This window comes from Lissotriton helveticus, chromosome 3_2 (assembly GCF_964261635.1).
Source record: "Lissotriton helveticus chromosome 3_2, aLisHel1.1, whole genome shotgun sequence".
In the NCBI taxonomy this organism is placed as follows: Eukaryota; Metazoa; Chordata; class Amphibia; order Caudata; family Salamandridae; genus Lissotriton; species Lissotriton helveticus.
Window position 1 is genome coordinate 156,085,144 of NC_136062.1, and position 20,909 is coordinate 156,106,052.

The 20,909-nt window shown below is 52.3% G+C and overlaps 1 protein-coding gene across 2 annotated transcripts in view; it reads right to left on the reverse strand.

The window, feature by feature from the left end:
• The window catches only part of PSTPIP1 (proline-serine-threonine phosphatase interacting protein 1), a 643,783-nt gene that overhangs the window by 71,019 nt on the left and 551,855 nt on the right, over window positions 1-20,909 (reverse strand). The window contains exon 13 of one of the 2 annotated variants that reach the window (XM_078684947.1): window positions 9,003-9,035. The exons of the other annotated variant lie outside the window; for it this stretch is intronic. Coding sequence (XP_078541073.1) covers window positions 9,003-9,035 — 33 coding nt within the window. The remainder of the gene's footprint in view (window positions 1-9,002; window positions 9,036-20,909) is intronic. 2 annotated transcript variants of the gene reach the window in all.

Sequence of the window (20,909 nt, forward strand, 5' to 3'; positions counted from 1 at the left end):
TTTCAGTTTTTGAAAGTCATAACTCCTTTCTGTGACATCACAACAGCTGATAGCAAAACTGGTTATCAACTGTGATGCCTCTATCAGTTCAATTTTTGAAAGTGATAACTCCTTTCTGTGACATCACAACAGTTGATAGTAAAACTGGTTGTCAACTGTGATGCCATTAAGGCCTTACTTGGCCAGGCTGACAGGCGTAGCAAAGAGCCTGTCATTGCAGCTCTGCTGGCAAACTTTGAATGACGGTACAAAAGGGGGGTGGTGATGGACGGAGCATCTGAACCAATCAAACACTCACACCCAGGTGATGGATTAAACCCAGATCTGTTGACCTCTGACCCTCTGGGCCGGTCACCCCACGCACTGCGCGCACTCCCCGTGAGTGAGCCCAGGCTGCCCCCCTGCCTACCGAGTGCCGCCGCTGCCCGCTGCTGGGCTCCTGACCCTCGTCGGCTGTTGCTGCATTTTGCCCTGCTTGCGCCGCGTTGTATCATCCCTGTGTCAATTTCGTTATTTGTTTAATTTTTGGTGTATGTCTCCCCCTGTCTGCCCCTTGCTGTATTGATTCTGTTCCTTGTTGTTTACTTTTGGTGTTTTCTCCCTCGATCGGCCCCTTGTTACACCCAGCCCCTACCGCGTTTCCCGCCACCTCCCCGCCGCTGCCCCCCTGCGGCCCCGCCCCATTCCCTCTGTCGCCCTTCCCATTCGCCGCCCCGCTCCCGCCTCCCAGCTGCTCCTCCCTCCCACTGGACCATATATGGTAGAGTGCGCATTGTGGTGAGCTGTGACCTCTGACCCTCTGGGCCGGTCACCCCACGCACCGCGCGCACTCCCCGTGAGTGAGCCCAGGCAGCCCCCCTGCCTACCGAGTGCCGCCGCTGCCCGCTGCTGGGCTCCTGACCCTCGTCCGCTGTTGCTGCATTTTGCCCTGCTTGCGCCGCGTTGTATCATCCCTGTGTCAATTTCGTTATTTGTTTAATTTTTGGTGTATCTCTCCCCCTGTCTGCCCCTTGCTGTATTGATTCTGTTCCTTGTTGTTTACTTTTGGTGTTTTCTCCCTCGATCGGCCCCTTGTTACGCCCAGCCCCTACCGTGTTTCCCGCCACCTCCCCGCCGCTGCCCCCCAGCGGCCCCACCCCCTTCCCTCTGTCGCCCTTCCCATTCGCCGCCCCGCTCCCGCCTCCCAGCTGCTCCTCCCTCGCTCCGCCCCCCCACTCTCCACATATGGCAGAGCGGCAAACGCGCACCATTGATGCGCAGCGGGCGCGCCAAAGGTAAGCCCGTCTGCGCCCGTCCGCGCCTGGCCCGCGCCCAGCGCCAGGACCCCTGGCCCTCGCCGCTGCAAGACGATCCGACAGACCTACGACGCCGCCGCCCTCAACGCACTCAATGCCGGCCGGAACCCCGCCTGCTGCCGAGTGACCCCGAAACGCACCCACGGACCCTTCACCTGCAAAAGCTGCAAGTTCACCTGTCTCCGCACCGGCACCGCTCCCGCCAAGCCAAACACCAGCAGCAACCACCTGAAGTGCATCCTGCTCAACACCCGCTCCGTCCACAGACACGCCGTGGAACTCTGGAACCTCCTCGACACAACATCACCAGACATCGCCTTCCTCACGGAAACCTGGATGAACGTCTCCTCAGCCTCCGACATCGCCATCGCCATACCGGACAGGTACAAGATCATCAGGAGGGACCGCGTCAACCAGACCGGAGGAGGCATCGCCATCGTCCACAAGAACACCATCCGCATCTCGACCGACGCCAACGACACCCTCGCCACCGCGGAACAACTCCACTTCCAGATACACACCGACCCTAAGACGACCCTCAGAGGCACCCTCATCTACAGACCCCCGGGACCACGCACACAATTCAGCGAAGACATCGCCGACTTCATCAGCCCACACGCCCTCCCCTCCGCCGACTACATCCTCCTAGGGGACCTCAACTTCCACCTGGAGAACAACAAGGACCGCAACACCGCCGCTCTGCTGGAAAACCTCGCCAACCTCGGACTCAAGCAACTGGTCAACACCCCCACCCACACGCTTGATCCCGTCTTCTCTTCTAGCAAGTACATCACCTTCAGCCACGCCACCGGACTCCACTGGACCGACCACAGCTGCGTCCACTTCAGCTTCAAAAGAACCACGACCCACCACCACCCGCAACAGGTACCTCACAGGAATTGGAGCAAGATCACCACCGACCAGCTCACCACCTCCCTCAGCCAGAGCCCACCCGCCAACACAACGGACCCCAACGAAGCAGCCCGCAATTTCACACAGTGGCTGACCACCTGCGCCGACGACCTCGCTCCACTGAAGAACCCTCCCAGCAGGCCCAGAAGCAAGAAGGCCTCCTGGTTCACCGACGAACTCAAGGACTCCAAGGAGAACTGCCGCACCCTCGAGAAAGCCTGGCTCCTCGACAAGACCACTGACAACATGACCGCCCTCAAACAAGCCACCCGAAAGCACCACCAGCTTATCCGCACCACCAAGAAGAAATCACTAAAGGACCGAGGGGACAGCAACGCCCACGTCAGCAAGGAACTCTTCAGCATCGTCAAGGAGTTCTCCAACCCCAGCACCGGCAACAACGACATCACTCCTTCACAAGATCTCTGCGACTCTCTCGCCTCGTTCTTCCACCGCAAGATCGCCGACATCCACAACAGCTTCGGCGCGCCATCCACGCACCCAACCGTCGAACCAACACCTCCCACCACCACCCTCCGCACCTGGACCACAGTGACCACCGAAGACACCGCCTGCACGATGAACACCATCCACTCCGGATCTCCGACCGACCCGTGCCCCCACCACGTCTTCAACAAAGCCGACTCCACCATCGCACCCCAACTCCGGAACATCATCAACTCCTCCTTCAACACCGCCACCTTCCCGGAGAGCTGGAAGCACGCCGAGCTCAGCGCCCTACTGAAGAAACCAACAGCGGACCCCACCGACCTCAAGAACTTCCGCCCCATCTCGCTCCTCCCTTTTCCTGCCAAAGTCATCGAGAAGATCATCAACAGACAGCTGGCCGCCTTCCTCGAGACGAACGGATCCCTCGACCCCTCGCAGTCCGGTTTCAGAGCCAACCACAGCACCGAGAACGCCCTGATTGCAGCCACCGACGACATCCGAGCCCTGCTCGACAACGGGGAAACAGCGGCACTCATCCTCCTGGACCTCTCTGCAGCGTTCGACACAGTCTGCCACCGCACCCTAGTTCAACGCCTCAGCAACATCGGCATCCAAGAGAAGGCACTGGAGTGGATCATCTCGTTCCTCGCCGGAAGAACACAGAGAGTTCGCCTCCCCCCGTTTCGATCCGAGGCCACCGAAGTCATCTGCGGCGTCCCGCAAGGATCATCACTCAGCCCCACCCTCTTCAACGTCTACATGAGACCCCTCGCAGCCATCGCACGCCAACACAACCTCAACATCATCTCCTATGCCGACGACACCCAGCTGATCCTCTCCCTCACCAGGGACCCCGACACCGCCAAAACCAGCCTACACGAAGGAATGAAAGACGTCGCCGAGTGGATGAAGACCAGCCGCCTGAAACTGAACTCAGACAAGACGGAAGTCCCCATCCTGGGACCATCGCCCTCCGCCTGGGACGACTCCTGGTGGCCCCCCGCCCTGGGCACCGCTCCCAAGCCAACAGACCACGCACGCAACCTGGGCTTCATCCTGGACTCCTCCCTCTCAATAACCAGACAAGTCAACGCCGTCTCCTCATCCTGCTTTCACACCCTACGAATGCTCCGCAAGACCTTCCAATGGATCCCGACCGAAACCAGGAAGACGGTCACCCAGGCACTCGTCACCAGCCGACTGGACTACGGAAACACCCTCTACGCTGGTACCACAGCCAAGCTTCAGAGAAGGCTCCAACGCATCCAGAACGCTGCAGCCCGACTCATCCTGGACATCCCCCGTCGCTGCCATATCTCCGGCCACCTGAGGGACCTGCACTGGCTCCCCGTCAACAAGAGGATCATGTTCAGGCTCCTCACCCACGCACACAAGTCTCTCCATGACCTGGGCCCCAAATACCTCAACGACCGCCTGACCTTCTACACTCCCACCCGCCAGCTACGATCGACCCACCACGCCCTTGCCGCCGTTCCACGCATCCGCAGAGCCACCGCCGGAGGAAGATCCTTCTCCTACCTGGCGGCCAAAACTTGGAACTCCCTCCCCATCCACCTTCGACTGACCCAGGACCATCTCGCCTTTAGGAGACAACTCAAGACCTGGCTGTTCGAGCAGTAGCGGACCCCCCCCCAAGCGCCTTGAGACCCTTCCGGGTGAGTAGCGCGCTATGCAAATGCTATGATTGATTGATTGATTGACTGGGTGTGAGTGTTTGATTGGTTCAGATGCTCCGTCCATCACCACCCCCTTTTGTACCACTTTGTTCGCCATAAGTTGGCAGGGTATGCTCAGACGTGAGTCCCTTGCTCACTTTGCCACTGGATTCAAGCAAGCCGGGCTGAAGACGGCTGAAATGCCAGAAACCGGTCCCCGGAAGCTTGTTTCCGGCCCAGGGATGGCATGGCTTGGCAGTTCGGGCTGGACTGTTCCCATGAGGCACAGGGTCAGACTGATTTGCATATTGCCATGTCTGAACTGGGGTGGCAGAGTGGGCTAAAGAACGGTGATGGATTAAACCCAGATCTGTTGACTGGGTGTGAGTGTTTGATTGGTTCAGATGCTCCGTCCATCACCACCCCCTTTTGTACCACTTTGTTCGCCATTAGTTGGCAGGGTATGCTCAGACGTGAGTCCCTTGCTCACTTTGCCACTGGATTCAAGCAAGCCGGGCTGAAGACGGCTGAAATGCCAGAAACCGGTCCCCGGAAGCTTGTTTCCGGTCCAGGGAAGGCATGGCTTGGCAGTTCGGGCTGGACTGTTCCCATGAGGCACAGGGTCAGACTGATTTGCATATGGCCATGTCTGAACTGGGGTGGCGGAGTGGGCTAAAGAACGATGATGGATTAAACCCAGATCTGTTGACTGGGTGTGAGTGTTTGATTGGTTCAGATGCTCCGTCCATCACCACCCCCTTTTGTACCACTTTGTTCGCCATTAGTTGGCAGGGTATGCTCAGACGTGAGTCCCTTGCTCACTTTGCCACTGGATTCAAGCAAGCCGGGCTGAAGATGGCTGAAATGCCAGAAACCGGTCCCCGGAAGCTTGTTTCCATTCCAGGGAAGGCATGGCTTGGCAGTTCGGGCTGGACTGTTCCCATGAGGCACAGGGTCAGACTGATTTGCATATGGCTATGTCTGAACTGGGGTGGCAGAGTGGGCTAAAGAACGGTGATGGATTAAACCCAGCTCTGTTGACTGGGTGTCAGTGTTTTATTGGTTCAGATGCTCCGTCCATCACCACCCCCTTTTGTACCACTTTGTTCGCCATAAATTGGCAGGGTATGCTCAGACGTGAGTCCCTTGCTCACTTTGCCACTGGATTCAAGCAAGCCGGGCTGAAGACGGCTGAAATGCCAGAAACCGGTCCCTGGAAGCTTGTTTCCGGTCCAGGGAAGGCATGGCTTTACAGTTCGGGCTGGACTGTTCCCATGAGGCACAGGGTCAGACGGATTTGCATATGGCCATGTCTGAACTGGGGTGGCAGAGTGGGCTAAAGAATGGTGATGGATTAAACCCAGATCTGTTGACTGGGTGTGAGTGTTTGATTGGTTCAGATGCTACGCCCATCACCACCCCCTTTTGTACCACTTTGTTCGCCATAAGTTGGCAGGGTATGCTCAGACGTGAGTCCCTTGCTCACTTTGCCACTAGATTCAAGCAAGCCGTGCTGAAGACGGCTGAAATGCCAGAAACCAGTCCCCGGAAGCTTGTTTCCGGTCCAGGGAAGGCATGGCTTGGCAGTTCGGGCTGGACTGTTCCCATGAGGCACAGGGTAAGACTGATTTGCATATGGCCATGGCTGAACTGGGGTGGCAGAGTGGGCTAAAGAACAGTGATGGATTAAACCCAGATCTGTTGACTGGGTGTGAGTGTTTGATTGGTTCAGATGCTCCGTCCATCACCACCCCCTTTTGTACCACTTTGTTCGCCATAAATTGGCAGGGTATGCTCAGACGTGAGTCCCTTGCTCACTTTGCCACTGGATTCAAGCAAGCCGGGCTGAAGACGGCTGAAATGCCAGAAACCGGTCCCTGGAAGCTTGTTTCCGGTCCAGGGAAGGCATGGCTTTACAGTTCGGGCTGGACTGTTCCCATGAGGCACAGGGTCAGACGGATTTGCATATGGCCATGGCTGAACTGGGGTGGCAGAGTGGGCTAAAGAACGGTGATGGATTAAACCCAGATCTGTTGACTGGGTGTGAGTGTTTGATTGCTTCAGATGCTCCGTCCATCACCACCCCCTTATGTACCACTTTGTTCGCTATAAGTTGGCAGGGTATGCTCAGACGTGAGTCCCTTGCTCACTTTGCCACTGGATTCAAGCAAGCCGGGCTGAAGACGTCTGAAATGCCAGAAACCAGTCCCCGGAAGCTTGTTTCCGGTCTAGGGAAGGCATGGATTGGCAGTTCGGGCTGGACTGTTCCCATGAGGCACAGGGTCAGACTGATTTGCATATGGCCATGTCTGAACTGGGGTGGCAGAGTGGGCTAAAGAATGGTGATGGATCTGTTGACTGGGTGTGAGTGTTTGATTGGTTCAGATGCTCCGTCCATCACCACCCCCTTTTGTACCACTTTGTTCGCCATAAGTTGGCAGAGTATGCTCAGACGTGAGTCCCTTGCTCACTTTGCCACTGGATTCAAGCAAGCCGGGCTGATGACTGCTGAAATGCCAGAAACCGGTCCCCGGAAGCTTGTTTCCGGTCCAGGGTAGGCATGGCTTGGCAGTTTGGGCTGGACTGTTCCCATGAGGCACAGGGTCAGACTGATTTGCATATGGCCATGTCTGAACTGGGGTGGCAGAGTGGGCTAAAGAACGGTGATGGATTAAACCCAGATCTGTTGACTGGGTGTGAGTGTTTGATTGGTTCAGATGCTCCGTCCATCACCACCCCCTTTTGTACAACTTTGAATGACAGCAGAAAGCACAGCTGCAGGAGGGGGAAGGAATACAGGGAAGGTGTTGGGTTTTGGTTAAGGATGGCAGGTAAGACATTTATTTTTCACATTTGCATCAGGAAGGAGATGGCAGGGTATGTATAGCTCCCCCATTATCCTCCACCCCTGCGCAGTAGTTGAAGGCATGGGCAGAAGATTTTTGGGGGCACACAAACCAAAAATTAAAGATGGGAAAAAAGTGAATTACTGGGATTTTTTCACCTTGGGGTTCTCAGTGACATCACCGTCCACTCGAGCTTCACTCTCCTTGTATATTTGAGGTCTCTCAGAACCCCTTGATATCCATTGAAAATTCTATATATTTTCAATGCAGTCCTTGGGTCTGATCTAGCAAATAACATTTAAGCATTTTCTACACAGTAAACAATGTTGTTTGGCTTCTTAATATTAATAGGCTTTCCTGCACCTCAACAAATGTACTATACAAATGGGGTTACTTTTGAGTATAAACTGAAAAATGACAATCATGTTTACGCAAATTAATGATATATTGTACCAAACAATCTGACTACAGTAAATAAAAAATGTGAACATAATCCTGCATTTTTCCGTAGAAAAAATACTTCCCAGAAATACTCCCCTTGACTTTAGGAACAGGCCAAAGGTTTGAGTTAGTAGTTATCAGTCATCTGGAATTACAATTCGTCTGTAACAATTTGTTGTTTATTAGAACATTGAAAACAATAGAGTGCTCCGGGCTGCTAATAGCTGGTAAAAGCCTGGAGCTCCAACATACCACTGTTTGTTGTTCACAGGGTACTTTGTTATATCTGTTAGAACATTCTGCCCTCTAGTGGCAGAATGCTCTAATATCATTATAGCTCATCGTAGTAGGGCTATACCGACCATTAAAGGCCAGCTCCCGTGTTAAAGTCCCTCGCCTTCGGCTCAGGCATTTAATGCTGGAGCGGGCCTTTCATGGCCGGTGCAGCCCACTAAGATAAGGCTATGGTATTGAAAGGAGAAAGGAGTGGAGGCAGATTGTTCTCAGTAAATGCGGCAAAGCTCTGGAACTCTCTTCTAATCTCCCTAACCTAACATTCTGCTTTTCCGGAAAAAACTTAAAACCCTTCTTTTCAGTAGCTAACTCAGAACCTGCCACACGCACCTGTTTTCTCTTTAAGCGCTAGGACGCCTGCAGGTAGCTATCGCGCTTTACAAAAACTAAATCCAATCCAATCCAATTAGCTATTATTTAACACAGTAATGGTTGTTGTATGACTGCAAAGCCAATAGCTGATACTCTGTACCGGCACAGTGCATTGAAAATAAATACAGACACTGCACAGAGACAGGACAGTCCATGCTGAAGATTTAAGACACACGTAGACAACACAAAGGTTTGCTTGAATTCGTGCCCTGAGGGTGTTACTTAAAGTAAGAGGACAAAATAAGCTTCACAGATACCAGTATTGCTTTTTGTTATTTATTTATAAAGTTTTATATAGCGCAAACATGATGTGCGTAGGACTAGTTGTAAAGATTGAAAGCTACTTTGGGCTGAAAATAAAAATAGACGACTGTGGAAAGGGTACCATAAGATTTGAGGAAAGCTGCTGGAATTGCACATACATATGGCATATGGAGAGGTAAAGGCAACAGATAGGTTCTATGGAAAGCGAAGCACAGAGACTTTGCGAAAGTGTGCTGTGGCATGCATCAAGATTCACCACAGGTGTTTCAGGAATATGAAAAGAAGATGAAATCTAATCTCAAATTGAACAATCTTTTGCCTGATTTAAGCTAGTTTCCAAGAAGATCCAATCACTCTGTGGCAAATGCTGCTGTCTACCAGAGTACAAAAGCTCACTCTGATGAGTTGTTAAGGCTTGCATGACTAATAGCATTACTATGTAATCTGTATACCTGCTTGTGAATTTGTTAAAGCGAGGGGATAACCTGCAATATAAGAAGTTTACAAGTGTTAGTGGTGTTAGGTTGGTAGGTTTGTTTTAACACAATACATGCAAAGCAACAACCATTTGTAAACCTAGCTCCTGTGTTCGAAGACCAAGCAAGCAGGACCTTCTTCCATCATCTTTGTTTGCTGATAAACCTTCAACTTATGTAGCCGGCAGTGGTGAATAAGGGTGGCACTGTATATAATGTCCTCCTGCCTTCTTAACGCCCTTATTACGAGTACGATTATCACATAATTCAGTGCTGGATACTGGAGGGAGTTGGGTTAAGCTGAATTTACGATTCCACCCATTTTGCCCACACCAAATTCTGACAATTACATGTTTCCCACTGTTAGATCTGGGGGTCTCTAATTGGCAGAGGTAAGTACCTTAGACCAAGTAGGGACCCTTGCTTCTAGTCAGGGTGAAGAATTACACAAAGTAGATAACCCCTGCTCACCCTCTAGGTAGATTGGCACGAGCAGACAGGCTTATCCCTGAGGCAATGTGTATAATAAATGCACTTAACACAAACAATGATCCCCAATCCACCACAAACTGAGACCACACAGGTAAGTATATTTATAAAAATATATCTTTATCTAGTTTCAGCAAGAAGAATAAAACAGTTGCACGATATTCACTACTTTAGAAGAATGTAGCACTTAATCTTAATGGTTGCACTTAATCAGGAAGTTCAAATGTAGAAAAATAGTCTCAAGTCTCCAGTATCAGTAGAAGTGATATCGCTCCTAAAATGCCCTCAATGTGCACTGTTCAAGCAATGCCCGCGGTTGATTTATTTCTAGAATCAGCCCTTCACTCTACCTGGCCCACACCACGAGAGCGCGGCTCACCACGAGCTTCGGGCGCACCGCGCCGATGAGAACAGACTCGTTCCAACCCCAGGCACTCGCAGCGCGTCTCACCGGTGATCTTCGCGCCGGCAATGTAGACTTCCTCTTTGCCCCGGCTGGTCCCGGCAGCCCTCCGCCCGCTCTCAGGTCCTCAGGGAGCGGCGGGGAGCTGACTCGACGCTCCAGCGCAGGGACGCAGGCCAGGGGCGGAGATCACACGCAAGGGATCCCTCGGCGAGGTCGGGTCAGTCTTTCCGCGGCTTCGGCACTGGTCACACAGCTCTAGCGGAGGTCCCGATCACGTGGACCAATCCGGTCGCGGCACACAGGCAAGCCTCCACACACGCCCGGGAGTCAGCCAATGGCAGTGCGGCTCCCGGGACAGGCCTGTGATGACGCGCTTCTGGGCAGCCAATCACAACTCAGCAATAGTGATGACGCTGCGGCGCACGGGCCTATCCCGTCGCGGCGTTAGTGAGGGGGCCCGGCTCCTTCAACCAATGGGAGCGCGGCGGCTTCGATATTCGGCCCCGCAGCTCCGATCAGGAAAGCAACTTGCAGAGGGTGTTTCTGGCCCCGGGCCGTGACGCGATTTGGCGGCAAGAGATTTTCGGGGCCGCAGATCGCGGTCAGCCTATTTCCTCACCAGCAGATCAACAGGGGGAATTCAGGACGCAGGGAGACACCATGGGCCTCTCCTCACCCCTGAATCTGTGCCGATGAGCACAGCGATCGGTCCTCACAGCTGGCAGGTAGATAACCCTGGGTTCCAAACAGGAGGCCAGCTCTTCTCAGGCCCTTGGAGATTCAGTTCTGGAGACACAGCACACAGCAAAGTCTCTATAGTTTCAAGCAGCAGGGACACAGCACACAGCAAAGTCCCTCTTCTCCTCAGCTTCAGTTGGTCAGCAGAACAGGTCAGCCCTTAGAGCACACAGCAAGGCAATCTTCCTTTTTAGTTCTTCAGCAGTCCTTCTTCCAGCAGAGGTTCCTCTTGATTGTAGAATCTAATTTTCAGTAATCAGGGGTCCCTCTCTTATACCCCTAAAAGTCTTTGAAGTCCTTTGAAGTCTTTGTGCAAGTGGGCCCTGAGCCCGGTCTAAACCAGTTCTGGGTGTTGCTGGAGCACTGGGGCTTTCCTGGCTTCCTTCTTCCTCTCAGTATCAGGGACAGAGGTGACAGCCGCCCAGCAGGGGGGTGGAGCCAGCATTGTGGTCAGGCATGCACAGCCCTATTCACTATCAGGTGCGATCTCCTCCCACTTCCCTGGCAGCAGATGCTGCCTTTCATCCACGGGCTGACTCAGACAACCTCCTGGGGGCTCTGCAGCCCCTGTCACCCTCAAACCAGACAGTCAATCCACAAACAGGCACAGGCACACAGAAAGGTTAGACAAGAGAACAGCCACTTTCTAAAAGTACTATTCTCAAACACAGAATTTAAAAACAACCTTCACTAAAAGATGTGTTATTAAATTCTGAGTTCAGGGATATCAATCACTTATGTCCCATCTTGTTCCTATGAGAAGATAGGCTGGTATCCATTGGGACCAGCCTCCCCCATGTTATTCTATGGAACAATTTAACCTTATAGCAGTGAGCACACAAAATGGCTGCTGCTCACTACCAGAGCATGTGACCTGCACTAGTACATGCTCTACCTTACACATACTCTGCACCCTACCCAGGGGGGTACCTTGAGCCTTCCATAGGGGTGACTGATGTGCACAGACAGGGAAGGGTTAGGCCCAGCCAGTGGGGACACTGGCCAGGCGGACATGGCAGTCCACTGACTGCACACAGGCACTGCGCTGGCAGGCCTGAGACACCATTTTAGGGCTACTCATGTGGGTGGCGCAATCTGCGCTGCAGGTCCACTAGTAGCATCTGTCATCACCAGCCCTGGCACACACAGTACACTTTACTAGGGACTTCATGGCGAAACAAATATGCCAATCAGGTATACCCAATCAATATGACAATTTACATAGGGAGCACTTACACTCTGGCACTGATCAGCAGTGGCAGAGTGTCCAAAGCATCTAAACCAGCAAAAACGAAATCCAGCACAGCATCAAAAATACAGGAGACAGAGGCAAAAAGATGGGGGAAAACCACGCCAAGGGTGTCAGGTCTAACACGTGTCCCCTCCAGCTGAAAGTGGGGAGAACTACCCAACCTCTTGGGAGTCCTCATCACTAAGGCGGAAGAATCTGGACAGACCATCAGCATTGGCGTGTTCTGTACCAGGGCGGTGCTCCACCGTAAAGTCCATCCCCTGTAGAGAAATGGACCACCTCAACAGTTTTGGATTCTCACCCCTCATCTGCATTAACCATCTGAGGGGCCTGTGGTTGGTCTGAACACGGAAGTGAGTCCCAAACAGGTAGGGCCTCAGCTTCTTCAGAGCCCAGGCCACAGCGAAAGCTTCCCTTTCAATGGCACTCCATCTCTGTTCCCTGGGAGTAGCCTCCTACTAATGAAAGCCACTGGTTGGTCTCCGCCCTCATCGTTGATTTGTGAGAGTACTGCTCCCACGCCTTGCTCTGAAGCGTCAGTTTGCACAATGAACTCACTGGAAAAGTCAGGTGCCTTAAGCACCGGTGCTGTGTACATGGCAGCCTTGAGGGTGTCAAAAGCAGTTTGACAGGCCTCAGTCCAATTCACTTTCCTGGGCTGATTTCTAGATGTCAGCTCTGTCAAAGGGGCCACAATGGTGCCATAACCTTTGACAAACCGTCTGTAATACCCGGTGAGACCTAGAAAGGCTCTCACCTCAGTCTGAGTCTTGGGGGGCTCCCAAGCCAGAATGGTATCAATCTTCGCCTGTAGGGGCGCCACCTGGCCGCTCCCCACCTGGTGTCCCAAGTACACCACTGATCCCTGCCCTATCTGGCATTTACTGGCCTTGATAGTGAGGTCTGACTTCTGCAGAGCCTTCAACACTGCGCAGAGGTGCTGCAGGTGTTCCTCCCAAGTGGAGCTGAACACAGCAATGTCATCCAGGTATGCTGCGCTGAATTCCTCCAGCCCGGCTAATACCTGGTTGACCAGTCTCTGGAATGTGGCAGGGGCATTTTTCAACCCAAAGGGCATGACACGAAACTGGAAGCACCCCTCTCGCGTTGAAAATGCTGACCTTTCCTTGGCCCCCTCAGTTAAGGCAATCTGCCAGTACCCTGAAGTCAAATCAAAGGTGCTCAGGTACTGGGCAGCTCCCAACCGGTCCACAAGCTCATCAGCTCTGGGGATAGGGTGTGCGTCAGTCTTGGTGACCGCATTGAGCCCACGGTAGTCCACGCAGAACCGGAGTTCTGGGGGGTCACCAGGTGTAGCAGCTTTCTTAGGCACTAAGACCACTGGGCTAGCCCAGGGGCTGCTGGAGGGCTCAATTACCCCTAGTGCCAACATCTTGGAAACTTCTTCCTTGATGCTAGCTCTGACCTTGTCAGCCACCCTGTAAAACTTCTGTTTCACAGGCAGACTATCTCCAGTGTCCACATCGTGGACGCACCATTTGGTGACACCTGGGGTCAGGGAGAACAGGGGGGCGAACTGACCCAAGACTTGGCGACAGTCCTTCTGCTGCTCTGGGGTCAGGGTGGGCGAGAGGACCACACCATCCACTGACCCATCTTGCTCCTTGGCTGCCAGGAGGTCAGGGAGAGGATCACTATCCTATTCCCCTCCAGCATCTGTAGCCATGAGCATAGTCACTTCAGACCTCTTAAAGTGGGGTTTGAGGCGGTTCACGTGCAACACTCTCAGGGGTTGCCTGGGAGTCTTCAGGTTAACCAAGTAGGTAACTTCGCTCTTGCGCTCTACCACCTCATATGGCCCGGTCCACTTGTCACAGAGCGCACAAGGCTCCACCGGCGCCATCACCCACACTTTCTGACCAGGGTGGAACTCAACCAGAGAAGTGTTCTGGTCATACCATCTCTTCCTTTCCTCCTGGCTAGCCTCCAGGTTCTCTTGAGCGAGCTTCCTGAAGCGCTTGGTCTGGTTGCGAATGGCCAGCACATAGCTGAACACATCCTGAGGGGTTTTCCCACGGGATTTCTCCCACCCCTCCTTCACCAGAGTGAGAGGTCCTCTGACAGGGTGGCCATACAGCAACTCAAAGGGACTGAACCCTAAGGATTTCTGAGGCACCTCCCTGTAGGCAAACAACAGGCATGGTAACAAGACGTCCCATTTCCGCCTCATGGGCTCTTCCAGGCCCATAATCATGCCCTTGAGGGTGCGGTTGAATCTTTCAACGAACCCATTTCCTTGAGGGTGGTAAGGAGTGGTGAACTTGTATGTCACCCCACACTCCTCCCACAGGGACTTCCTGTACCTAGAGATGAAGTTTGTCCCCCTGTCGGACACCACTTCTCTGGGAAACCCCACACGGGAAAAGATTCCCATCAAGGCACGGCCCACCACGGGGGCTGTGACTGTCCTGAGCGGGATTGCTTCCGGGTACTGGGTAGCATGGTCCACCAAGACCAGGATAAACCTGTTGCCTAAGGCTGTCTTGGGGTCCAGGGGCCCCACGATGTCAATGCCCACCCGCTCAAAAGGGGTGCTCAGCACAGGAAAGGGTTGGAGGGGTGCCACGCACTTCCCTCCGCTCTTGCCACTGGCCTGACAAGTTTGGCAAGACTTACAAAAGGCAGAGATGTGCTTCTTCATCTGGGGCCAGTAGAAATGGGTGACAAGCCTGTGATAGGTCTTGTCTTGCCCGAGATGTCCTGCGAGAGGCACGTCATGAGCCAGACCCAGTAGGAAGTTCCTGAAGCTCTCGGGTACCACCAGCACACGGGCTGCACCGGGCTCAGCGAACTTAGGCTCACTATAAAGTAAGTCATCCTCCCAGTAAATCAAATGTTCCTTGGACCCCTGGCCTGCTGCCTGGTCTGCAGCCTGCTGCCGCACACCAATGAGAGAAGGGCACTCCTTCTGAGCCTGGCAGAATTCCTCCCTGGAGGGACCACCATCTTGCTGCCACTGGGACAGCTCAGGCAATTCCCCCAGTTCGGCCACCTGCTCCCCTGTAGGTTCTAGGGCATCCCCCTCAGGTTCTGCTTCCTCCTGGACCGTGGGAATGGTAGGGGCTGGTTTCCCGCGCCCTCTACCCCTTCCTCTCTTGGCAGGTCCCTGGGCCATTGTTCCAGGCTCCAGTTCTGCTAATCCACCCTCACTGGCTGCCATTGCACGGGTGGTCGAACAGATCCACGCAGGCAAACCCAACATTTCCAAATGAGTTCTGTGCTCCACCTCTTTCCATGGAGAGCTCTCCAGGTCATTACCTAATAGACAATCTACAGGCAAGGCATCACTTACAACAACTTCCAAAATACCGGAGACTCCTCCCCATTCAAATGAAACATTTGCCAACTTGCAGAGGCGCACTGAACTGTCAGATGCCACCACAGGTCGGAGTACCTTGGGAATGATTTGCTCTTCAGACACCCACTGACACCTGACAGATGTCACGCTGGCCCCTGTGTCTCTCAGAGCCTCTATTTCCTGTCCATTGATGGTCACCTTCTGCCCATATTTCTTAGTGTTCTGGGGCAGCAAGGTTCCCTGGGCCATCTCTTGGTCTCCTAAAGAGACAAGGGTCATCACTGCTAACCCCTCCTCCCCACTGGAAACCAAATCCCCTCCCAAAGCTACACTGGCTAACCCTGGGGTTGGAGCACCAGTGGGCGCTGAAGTTTTCTTTGGACATTTGGGGGCAATGTGCCCCATCTCCCTACATGCATAGCAAGTAGGCGGGGACCAGTTGTCCTGCTTGCCCTTAGGGGGCTGGGACTTCTTAGACTTGGGGGGTGGAGACTCCTTCTCCTGGGAACTATTTTGGGGCCCTTTAGAAGACTCCTTTTGATTACCCGTGTCCCCCCCACTCTTCTGCTGGGGACCCTGTCCACCTTTGGCTGGGGTACTTACCACCCCCTTGTGGACCCTGGTGCTAGTCCAGCGGTCCGCCTCTTTAGCAAGCTCACTGGGATCAGTTAACTTGCTGTCTAAAAGATGCTGGCGCAGCTCTGGAACACATAAACTACTCAAGTGCTCCCAACTAATCAAGTGACACAACCCCACATAATCAGTAACTTTGCTGCCCTTTATCCAACCTTCCAGTGCACGCGTGTACATACTCACACACTCCACCCAAGTACTAGAATCAAGCTTCTTGAAGTTCCTAAACTTCTGGCGGTACTGTTCTGGAGTGAGCCCATACCTGAGGCACAAAGCCTCCTTCATAGAGGGGTAGGATAAAGTACCTGCTGCTTCTAAGGGTGCCAAGACATCACTCCCAGAGGCCTCAAAATGCTTCCACAAACCTCCCCCCAATTCTTCTCAGGCACTTCATTCATCCTCAAGGCAAGTTCATACGATCTAAACCACGCATAAATATCCTCACCCCTCTGATAATTCTGTACCAGATCTTTTGGTATGTATACTTTACCCGCCTGTACTGGTTGTGCGCTGCCACCATTAGAACTGGACTCTGCCTGTTTAGCTTTAATGTCCAGCTCCCTCATGCTCAACTCATGAGCCAACTGGAGTTTCCTCTCCTCAAAAGCGAGAGCATTCCTCCCCTTCTCCGCCTTCTTCTCAGTTTCAAGGCGCAGTCTCCTTTCTTCTGCTTGGGCTTTGAGTTTAAAAAGCTCAATCTCATGGGCCCTAGCTCTCTGATTATCCTCCAGCTCCTCTGGAGAAATGATCCTACTGGAGTGGTTGCTGCCAACCCTAGACGCTGGCCTTCTCACGGGCAAATCACCGAATTCAAAAGCATTCTCCTGTGTGCCTCCCTCTCCAATAACCTCTTCTGGATCACCATGTTTGGTCTCCCACCAGGCCCTCAGAGCTTTCTGTAGCTCTTCCTTGTTTGCGCTGCCCTTCACTGGGCATCCAAGCTGTTTGCAGAATTGCTTCAGCTGCTCCTTTTAATAGTTGAACAACTCCTGAATTTCAAATTCCAATTCTACTCTCTCGCTTGCTGCTTTCTGAGACATGATGCTTCCTAACCTTTTAAAAAAAAAGGTTTCACCAAAAAGAAAAAATCTTGCGCAACCTGTGCTGCTAAACTAGACTAGTGATGTACAAGAAATCACTGCAGGTCAAGTGCAATTATTAGTTCAAAATCCGCACCGCTGTCCACCAATGTTAGATCTGGGGGTCTCTAATTGGCAGAGGTAAGTACCTTAGACCAAGTAGGGACCCTTGCTTCTAGTCAGGGTGAAAAATTACACAAAGTAGATAACCCCTGCTCACCCTCTAGGTAGCTTGGCACGAGCAGACAGGCTTATCCCTGAGGCAATGTGTATAATAAATGCACTTAACACAAACAATGATCCCCAATCCACCACAAACTGAGACCACACAGGTAAGTATATTTATAAAAATATATCTTTATCTAGTTTCAGCAAGAAGAATAAAACAGTTGCGCGATATTCACTACTTTAGAAGAATGTAGCACTTAATCTTAATGGTTGCACTTAATCAGGAAGTTCAAATGTAGAAAAATAGTCTCAAGTCTCTAGTATCAGTAGAAGTGATATCGCTCCTAAAATGCCCTCAATGTGCACTGTTCAAGCAATGCCCGCGGTTGATTTAGTTCTAGAATCAGCCCTTCACTCTACCTGGCCCACACCACGAGAGCGCGGCTCACCACGAGCTTCGGGCGCACCGTGCCGATGAGAACAGACTCGTTCCAGCCACAGGCACTCGCAGCGCGCCTCACCGGTGATCCTCGCGCCTTCGCGCTGGCAATGTAGACTTCCTCTTTGCCCCGGCCGGTCCCGGCAGCCCTCCGCCCGTTCTCAGGTCCTCGGTGAGCGGCGGGGAGCTGACTCGGCGCTCCAGCGCAGGGACGCAGGCCAGGGGCGGAGATCACATGCAAGGGATCCCTCGGCGAGGTCGGGTCAGTCTTTCCCCGGCTTCGGCGCTGGTCACACAGCTCTCGCGGAGGTCCCGATCACGTGGACCAATCCGGTCGCGGCACACAGGCAAGCCTCCACACACGCCCGGGAGTCAGCCAATGGCAGTGCGGCTCCCGGGACAGGCCTGTGATGACACGCTTCTGGGCAGCCAATCACAACTCGGCAATAGTGATGACGCTGCGGCGCACGGGCTTATCCCGTCGCGGCGTTAGTGAGGCGGCTCGGCTCCTTCAACCAATGGGAGCGCGGCGGCTTCGATATTTGGCCCCGCAGCTCCGATCAGGAAAGCAACTTGCAGAGGGTGTTTCTGGCCCCGGGCCGTGACGGTGATTTGGCGGCAAGAGATTTTCGGGGCCGCAGATCGCGGTCAGCCTATTTCCTCACCAGCAGATCAACAGGGGGAATGCAGGACGCAGGGAAACACCACGGGCCACTCCTCACCCCTGAATATGTGCCGATGAGCACAGCAATCGGTCCTCACAACTGGCAGGTAGAAAACACACGTTGGGGCAGACCACCACACGATCTCCTCAGCAGTTCTTGGCAAAGCTTAGGAACCTTTAACCCTGGGTTCCAAACAGGAGGCCAGCTCTTCTCAGGCCCTTGGAGATTCAGTTAAGGAGACACAGCACACAGCAAAGTATCTATAGTTTCAAGCAGCAGGGACACAGCACACAGCAAAGTCCCTCTTCTCCTCAGCTTCAGTTGGTCAGCAGAACAGGTCAGCCCTTAGAGCACACAGCAAGGCAATCTTCCTTTTTAGTCCTTCTTCCAGCAGAGGTTCCTCTTGATTGTAGAATCTAATTTTCAGTAGTCAGGGGTCCCTCTCTTATACCCCTAAAAGTCTTTGAAGTCATTTGAAGTCTTTGTGCAAGTGGGCCCTGAGCCCGGTCTAAACTAGTTCTGGGTGTTGCTGGAGCACTGGGGCTTTCCTGGCTTCCTTCTTCCTCTCAGTATCAGGGACAGAGGTGACAGCCGCCCAGCAGGGGGGTGGAGCCAGCATTGTGGTCAGGCAGGCACAGCCCTATTCACTATCAGGTGCGATCTCCTCCCACTTCCCTGGCAGCAGATGCTGTCTTTCATCCACGGGCTGACTCAGACAACCTCATGGGGGCTCTGCAGCCCCTGTCACCCTCAAACCAGACAGTCAATCCACAAACAGGCCCAGGCACACAGAAAGGTTGGACAAGAGAACAGCCACTTTCTAAAAGTACTATTCTCAAACACAGAATTTAAAAACAACCTTTACTAAAAGATGTGTTATTAAATTCTGAGTTCAGGGATATCAATCACTTATGTCCCATCTTGTTCCTATGAGAAGATAGGCTGGTATCCATTGGGACCAGCCTCCCCCATGTTATTCTATGGAGCAAGATAACCTTACAGCAGTGAACACACAAAATGGCTGCTGCTCACTACCAGAGCATGTGACCTGCACTAGTACATGCTCTACCTTACCCATACACTGCACCCTGCCCAGGGGGGGTACCTTGAGCCTTCCATAGGGGCGACTGATGTGCACAGACAGGGAAGGGTTAGGCCCAGCCAGTGGGGACACTGGCCAGGCAGACATGGCAGTCCACTGACTGCACACAGGCACTGCGCTGGCAGGCCTGAGACACCATTTTAGGGCTACTCATGTGGGTGGCGCAATCTGCGCTGCAGGCCCACTAGTAGCATCTGTCATCACCAGCCCTGGCACACACAGTGCACTTTACTAGGGACTTCATGGTGAAACAAATATGCCAATCAGGTATACCCAATCAATATGACAATTTACATAGGGAGCACTTACACTCTGGCACTGATCAGCAGTGGCAGAGTGTCCAAAGCATCTTAACCAGCAAAAACGAAATCCAGCACAGCATCAAAAATATGGGAGACAGAGGCAAAAAGATGGGGGAAAACCACGCCAAGGGTGTCAGGTCTAACACCCACCACCCCTCAATAGGGAACAACTGCTCTGACTCAATAAAACTAGGATCTATTCCGGGCACATTTACCTATTAGGGTGACAAAAACGATAACATTTTCCACCTGCTCAGAGCAGGATTAGAATGTGTGTGGGAGGACCAGTGAGAGGTAGGACGTGACAAAATACTCAAGACCTAGACATCCAGTGAATTTTGTTTTAGGGCGGGGGGGGGTAATTTATGTCAAAGCCTACTAGACTAATGCTTTGTGTATGGGTGGGCCTGCACACCTAGTATACCGTATGTTAATCAATAAGGTACCAAATTTTAAATGTGTACTGATTTAGTGTGGTATGCATGCTATCTCACTGGGGGTATAGCCCTACACCTCTGTAATAATTACCTATTTCAAGGCCTGGGTTCACCCAGATCTGTGAGATACACAGCTTCTGTCCCTTCGGTTTCAAATTTGTATGCCAATATTTTTGCAATTTTTACAAAGATAAAACATTTTTCACAGAGATGTTTCTAAGTATTATATTGTAAATCACACGTGATATGGAGAAATACAAATGCCTATGAAATGAGCTACAAAAAAGTAAACATTTCTAGCTCTCTTTCCCTTGCTAATCTCCTTCTTAACAAGCATCAGAGCATATCATTGTATAAATAAACAAGCATTCAAACGGAAACTTCCCAATGCATTTCGGGTTAAAAAAAACCTTCTTCAAGGGTATTTCTTCAAATGAAAATATGGATGATTAGGTTGATTAAATTCGGTTCCTTCGAAGTCAGACTAAAACAAAAGTGGAAAATAACCAACAATGTCACAACACGTCACAATATGCATCATTGTACATGATCAACAATTTTAGGATTTGCACTTGGTGAGAGTGTGTTCACCAGGAATGAAGAGGAAAGATGCTACATGCAGAAATTCCAAAGTGCCCAGTGACTATGACAACAATCAGCCGACATGCCTTACCTACTCCAATAATATTAAACTCTGACAACCAGAGACAGGGTGATGAAATCATGTACCATGCACTTTAACAATGTGAAAAAATGTGAGAAAATGAACGTCGTGCTGTTATGTGAAGACAACACATACCCGTGTTGTCTTAATAAGCACCGGCCTCCTCGCTAGAAGAAATAAAATGCCACAT